The following is a 6,686-nucleotide window of genomic DNA, read 5'->3' as shown; positions in this document are numbered from 1 at the left end:
AGTAAGGGGGAGACCTTTATGGCGGGGTGGGAGGCTGAGGCAAATCACCTGGCCGCTGATTACGCGCAGCCAGACACCAGGGCGATTAGAAGAGCACACCAGGACGCAGTGCGCATCAGAGAAGCTTTGAAAATGAGTTTCATCACAGGCCAGTGTACGGTGTGACTGCTGTGTTTGTTTCCCCTTCATGAACACCCCCTCTTTATTGACTCTTTCCCTGTAAGCAACCCACCCTCCCCCTTTGATTACAGCTTGCTTAAGGAAATAAAGTCACTATCGTTTAAAAATCATGTATTCATTATTAAAAAGTAATTATAAAAAGAGGCAGAGAACTGACAAGGTATCCTGGGTGTGGTTTGGGAGGAGCATAGGAGGGAAGGAAAAGGCCATTAAATACATTTCAACGTAATGACAGCCTTTTGGTTGGACTGTCCACTGGGGTGGAGTGGGTGGGTGCACGAAGCCTTCCCCCACGCGTTCTTACACGTCTGGGTGAGGAAGATATGGAACATGGTGAGTGGTGAGGGTGGTTACACAGGGGCTGCAGCGGCACTCTGTGACCCCGCTGCTCTTCCTGAAGATCCACCAGACGTCGGAGGATATCAGTTTGATCACACAGCAGCTCCAGCGTTGCATTCCGCCACTGCTGATCTTCCTGCCCACCTCTCATCTCGCGCGTCTCTCCTATCCTCACGTTTGTCCCTCCGATCCTCATGTTGGTCCCGCCTGTCCTCATGTTCACTGGCATCTTTCCTGCACTTTGCTACTACGTCCTTCCAGTCATTCAGACGAGCTGTTTCATTGCAGGTTACTTCCATGATTTCCGAGAACATTTCGTCTCATGTCTTCTTTTTCATCTGCCTTATCTGAGAGAGCCTTCGGGATGGAGTAGGGAGGCTTGAAAAATGTGCAGCTGCATGAGGGAGGGAAAAAAGGGAGAGAAGTATTTAAAAAGATACATTTTACAGAACAATGGTTAAAATCTTTCACAGTGAACAACACTATTCACCTTACATAGCACATGTGATTTCACTACAAGGTTGCATTTTGCATCTTAATATTGAGTGCCTGCGGCTCTGGTGTTACAGATCTCACAGACGCAGGTCCGGACATCACAATTCAGCTTGCATGCAGACATGGTAAGACATTGTCTTTTGGCTTCTCCAGCCTTCATATACACAGTGCCCTCTGATGCTTCTTCCTGTTAACATGCAGCAGCAGAAGCCAACCCCCCCATCCAATTCTCTAGGATGATTGCTTTACCCCTCCCCCCACCACTTGGCTGGTATCATGGAAGATCACTGCTAATCACCACCCTTCCCCACCCCCCCATCCGTGTGGCTGTTAGCTGGGACGATTCCTGCTAGCCAAACGCAAAAAAGCTCAGCGCTATCCTTCCTCCCCTCCCCCCACTTGGCTACATGCAAGGAAGGATTTCTTTTAAGCAACAGCCCAGTAGGAAAATGTCCATCTCTGTCCCCTTAATTAAATTCCTGACTTTCAACCAGGTTACCATGAATGATATCACTTTGCTGAGGATAACAGAGCGAGATAAAGAACGGATGTTTCTTGAATGCCAGCAATCACCGGGACCATATGCAGCTATGCTTTGTCATGCAATGATACCCGATTACTTGCTACATGCATGGCGTGGCAAAGTGTCCTACCATGGTGGACGGAACAAGGCTGCCTTGCCCAGAAACCTTCTGCAAAGGCTTTTGGAGTACCTCCAGGAGCGCTTCATGGAGATGTCCCTGGAGGATTTCCACTCCATCCCCAGACATGTTAACAAACTTTTCCAGTAACTTTACTGGCCACGAATGCATCCCAAGCCCTCATGGCAAATCAATCATTAAAAAATGCTTGCTTTTAAACCATGTTTTATATTTACAAAGGTACACTCACCAGAGGTCGCTTCCATGGCTTCACTGTCTGGGCTAGTGGCTTGGGAAGGCTGGGAGGGTAATTCTGTCCGAGTCACAAAAAGCTCCTGGCTGTTGGAGCTAACGGAGTGCTGTGTGCTCGCTGCAAGGTCGTCCTCCTCTTCCTTCTCCTCCTCCTCCTCATCTTCCCCCTCTGCAGAATCCTCAGCCATGGTTGAGATTACAACCCCCACCTCGGAATCCACGGACAGGGGTGGGGTAGTGGTGGTGCAGCCCCCTAAAATTGCATGCAGCTCAGCGTAGAAGTGGCATGTTTTCGGCCCTGCCCCGGACCTTCCGTTTGCTGCTTTGGTTTTCTGGTATGCTTGTCTGAGTTCCTTAACTTTCACTCTGCACTGCACTGAGTCCCTGGTGTGGCCTTTGGCCATCATAGCCTTGGAAATTTTTTCAAATATTTTTTCATTTTGTCTTTTGGAATGGAGTTCTGTTAGCACTGAATCCTCTCCCCATATAGCGATCAGATCCAGTACCTCCCGTGCGGTCCATGCTGGAGCTCTTTTTCGATTCTCAGGAGACTGCATTGCTACCTGTGCTGATGAGCTCTGCGTGGTCACCTGTGCTGATCACAGCTCCACGCTGGGGCCAAACAGGAAATGAAATTCAAAAGTTTGCGGGGCTTTTCCTGTATACCTGGCCAGTGCATCTGAGTTCAGACTGCTGTCCAGAGCGGTCACAGTGGTGCACTGTGGGATACCGCCCGGAGGCCAATACCGTTGATTTGTGGCCACACTAACCCTAATCTGATATGGTAATACCGATTTTAGCGCTACTCTTCTTGTTGGGGAGGAGTACAGAAACCGATTTAAAGAGCCCTTTATATCGATATAAAGGGCCTCGTAGTGTGGACGGGTACAGCGTTAAATCGGTTTAACGCTGCTAAAATTGGTTTAAACGCATAGTGTAGACCAGGCCAAAGAAAATAGTCTGTTAACTTGCTTGGAGTTAACTTCAGCCAATTTTTAAAATCTTAGTTTTAGTGTCAGTGCCAAGTTTCCAGGGGCTGATCCAGAAGATGAATAAAACACATATAAGTGGTTTTAGCCAACAGGTGTTGCAACTCTTTTAAATACAACAAAGCTGAATTAAACAAAATTCCTCAGACTATTTTGTGTATGCCAATTATGCTGACATGAACTGTTTCCCCACTCTTCAAATAGCCTACTTTGGAAATCAGCACTAAATCTTGCAGAATTGCTTTGAGTGACAATTAATTTAGAGAAGTTACTGTCCTCCTAGTTTCTCAGTGTTTTCCTATACTTAGGCAAGATGAAAAGGGGGAGACCCTATTGTAAAAACACTGAAAAGCTGCTGTGCCCCTCCCTGGTCCAATGCTGCTGAATAAATCAAGGTTAGCTTCCAGTTGTTCAACTTCTGGCTTTCTAATCTTTGATGCCTTTACCCAACTGGTCCACTGAGTTCTGACTTGGATCTTCAAGGTTCCCTCAGAAACACAGCCTGCATGTATACAGATTTCTCCCCTCTGCCCATCTACATTTCACAGATCTAAAGGTCATGCTCATACATCATGTCTGCTTGCAGTACTGGATGATGAAGTTTTCAGTTTATACATAGTTACAAAATGGTAGGAGGCAGCACAAGCATCTTCGACTCCCCCCCACAATGTATCTCAACCCTCTTTTTTGAGGTAACCCGTCGAGAGAACACTTAAATCTCTGTTCAGTCTGCCTGAGACTGTCACAGCTTCCAATAGTACATGTTCTTATAACGTGTGTGCCTTCTCTTCCTTTCACTTATGCTACCAAATAGCCATCAGATATTGTAGTAACAGCCCAAATGCTGCGCTCTTAAGTCACTGCAGTTGTACAAGTGTAAATGGAAGCATCATTTTGTCCAAAGACTTTTAGTAACTATTGAGCTGGGCTGAATTTGAATGACCTAAAGGTGAAAAGCTCCATATTCCATTACTAATCCTCTGAGAGATCCAATTCCCCTGATGTTTTAAGGATTTATTAAAACATTCTCAAGAACACTCCTTCCATCTGTCATCCGGATTTATGACAGTTTGTGTAACCAGTTCCCAGCAGATATGGGGATTTATTAATTACAAATATCAGCTGCAATTTTAGTAATTGCATTTCTGGTTTGAAAGGTGAGGTCTGGAGATAATCTCCCTTTTGGTAAATTGTAAGCATATCAAATGCTTGTTTGTATGAGACAAAAATGTTTCTATAATTGCTGTCTGTGATCTGAAATAAATTTTTCAGCCATTATATGAAATAAGTTCACTGAAGGAAAAAAAAACACTAATTCAAATTTTCAGTAGGAAATGTTAACTGAATGTGTGAAGAAAAATTGCATTTGTTTCTGTATGTTGGTGACTGCCTGCTCGAAGTCAGTAGGCTGCAATGGACATTGCAGTTGCTCAGCACCTCTGAAAATCAGGCCACAAATTGCAAATTAGAAGCTCAGGTATGTTGTAGCTATTGCTGGAGCCCAATGGCTCACCTTATGGAATCATAGCAATATAGGGCTGGAAAGGATCTCAGGGGGTATGTCTACACAGCAAAATGCATAGCTGGCCTGTGCCAGCTGGCTCAGGTTTGGAGGACTTGGCCTGCAGGGCTATGTCATTGTAGTATAGACTTCTAGGCTTGGGATGGAGTCCAAGCTCTGGGACCCTCCCACCTTGCAGGGTCCTAGAGCCAAGGCTTCAACCCAAGCCCAGAAGCCTACACAGCATTGAAACATCCCTGCAGCCTGAGCCCCATGAGCCCCAGTTGGCTGGCATGGGCCAGTTGTGGGCTCTTCTTTGTGTGTAGACGTACCCAAAGTCATCAAGGCCAGCCCCCCTGCACTGTGGCAGGATCAAGTCAAGCTAGATCAGTGGTGGGCAACCTGTGGGCTGCATGTGGCCTGTCAGGGTAATCCGCTGGCAGGCCGCGAGACAGTTTGCTTACATTGATCATCCGCAGGCACAGCTGTCCGCAGCTCCCAGTGGCTGTGGTTCGCCGTTCCCGGCCAATGGGAACTGTGGGAAGCGGCCCAGGCCACAGAGATGTGCTGGCCACCATTTCCCACAGCTCCCATTGGCTGGGAACGGCGAAACGCAGCCAATGGGAGCTGTGGGCGGCTGTGCCTGTAGATAGTCAATGCAAACAGAGTGTCTCGCAGCCCACCAGCAGATTACCCTGATGGGCCACAAGTTGCCCACCCCACTGATCTAGATCCTCTCTGACAGGTGTTTTTTAAAACAGGTTGGACAAAGCCTCCAATGCTGGGGTTTTCACATTCTCTCTCGGAAGCATATTCCAGAGCTTAACTATCTTTACAGTTAGATATTTCCCCCCCAAATTTCTAACCTAAATCTCCCTTGCTTCAAATTGAGCCCATTACTTCTTGTCCTACCTATTTCAGTAGTCATGGAGAACAATGGATTCATCTTCTTTATAGCAGCCCTTAATGTATTTGAAGGCTGTTACCAGGTCCCCACTCAGTCTCCTTTTTCCAAGGCTAGCCATGCCCAGTTTTTTTAACCTTTCCTCATAGATCAGGTTCTCTAAACCTTTTATTGTTTTTGTTGCTCTCCTCTGGACTCTTTCCAGTTTGTCCACATCTTTCCTAAAATGTTGTGCTCAGAATTAGGCCTCAGCTGGAGTACTGTGTCCAATCAGTGCCAAGTAGAGTGGGACAATTATCTTCTGTGTATTAAACACAACACTCCTGTTAATACAGCCCAGAATATTAGCATTTTTTTGCAGCTGCATCACTCTGTTGATTCATATTCAATGAGTAATCCATTATAACCCCCGATCCTTTTCTGCAGTACTACTACCTAGCCAGTTACTCCCTACTTTGCACTTGTCTTTATCAAATTTAATCTTGTTGCATTCAGATCAGTTCTCCAATTTGTCAAGTTTGTTTTGAATTCTAATCCTGGCCTCCATAGAGTTTGCAACCCCTCTCAGACTGGCATTAGCTGCAAATTTTATAAGCTCACTCTCCACACCAATATTTTCATTAATGACTTAGATAATGAATAGTACCAGACCCAGGACTGACACTGTGGGACCCCACTAGATACATCTCCTCTCAGTTTGACAGTGAACCACTGATAACTGCTCCTTGAGTACGGTCTTTCAACCAGTGATTCACCCACTTTACAGAAATTTCATCTAGACCACTTTTCCCTAGTTTGATTATGAGAATGCCATGTAGGACTATGTCAAAGTCTTACTGAAATCAGGTTATTGAACACATTATTATGAAGAAAAGTCAAGTGTCTGAGCAATTTCAGGAATCAGGACACTTGCTCTTCCCAAAGCTGGTAGGAGCTTGAAGATTTTACTCTGTATGTCCAGGGAGGAAAGTATACTTTGCAATCCACAGAGTATCTCCTGGCAGCTGCAGGTTCATGATGTGTAGGAGAGGAAGGATTGATAAATTATTGTGGAACAAAGCAGTTACCCTAAATTAAATTTAAAATCTTATGAACACTCCTTAACCTTTCTTCGTCCGGTTTGCTTGGGTCTATAATTCTAAATCTGTGCTTTGGAGTTGGAGAGAGATCATATACCTGGGATAGGGCGGGTGAGGGAATGCCTGTAATTGGAGGAGCCTCTTCTACAAAACACACATTAAAACATATCAAAGTCTCTGCATTTCATCAAGTTGGTGGGGGAAAACCCCCCTCAGACTATTACAATTCTTTTAGGTTATGCAAGGTATTAAGGCTCAGAAGAAGACCCAGTGCACCTGAAACTTTCAGAAATATACTCCTGAGAT

At 45.5% G+C, this 6,686-nt stretch overlaps 1 protein-coding gene across 1 annotated transcript; it reads right to left on the bottom strand.

Annotated features, from left to right (window-relative positions):
* Positions 1-1,373: 1,373 nt before the first annotated feature.
* LOC127045793 (myb/SANT-like DNA-binding domain-containing protein 2) lies at positions 1,374-2,482 on the bottom strand. The gene is made up of 2 exons (XM_050942314.1): positions 1,906-2,482; positions 1,374-1,663 (listed from the first exon to the last, which is right to left on the bottom strand). Exons 1-2 carry the CDS (start codon positions 2,462-2,464, stop codon positions 1,638-1,640), a joined length of 585 nt encoding a protein of 194 aa, XP_050798271.1. The 5' UTR covers positions 2,465-2,482; the 3' UTR covers positions 1,374-1,637.
* Between the last annotated feature and the right edge of the window lie 4,204 nt (positions 2,483-6,686).

Source organism: Gopherus flavomarginatus, chromosome 2 (genome assembly GCF_025201925.1).
Source record: "Gopherus flavomarginatus isolate rGopFla2 chromosome 2, rGopFla2.mat.asm, whole genome shotgun sequence".
Classification (NCBI taxonomy): domain Eukaryota; kingdom Metazoa; phylum Chordata; order Testudines; family Testudinidae; genus Gopherus; species Gopherus flavomarginatus.
The sequence above is the reverse complement of the archived record's forward strand: the minus strand, read 5'-3'. Positions and strand labels throughout refer to the sequence as shown.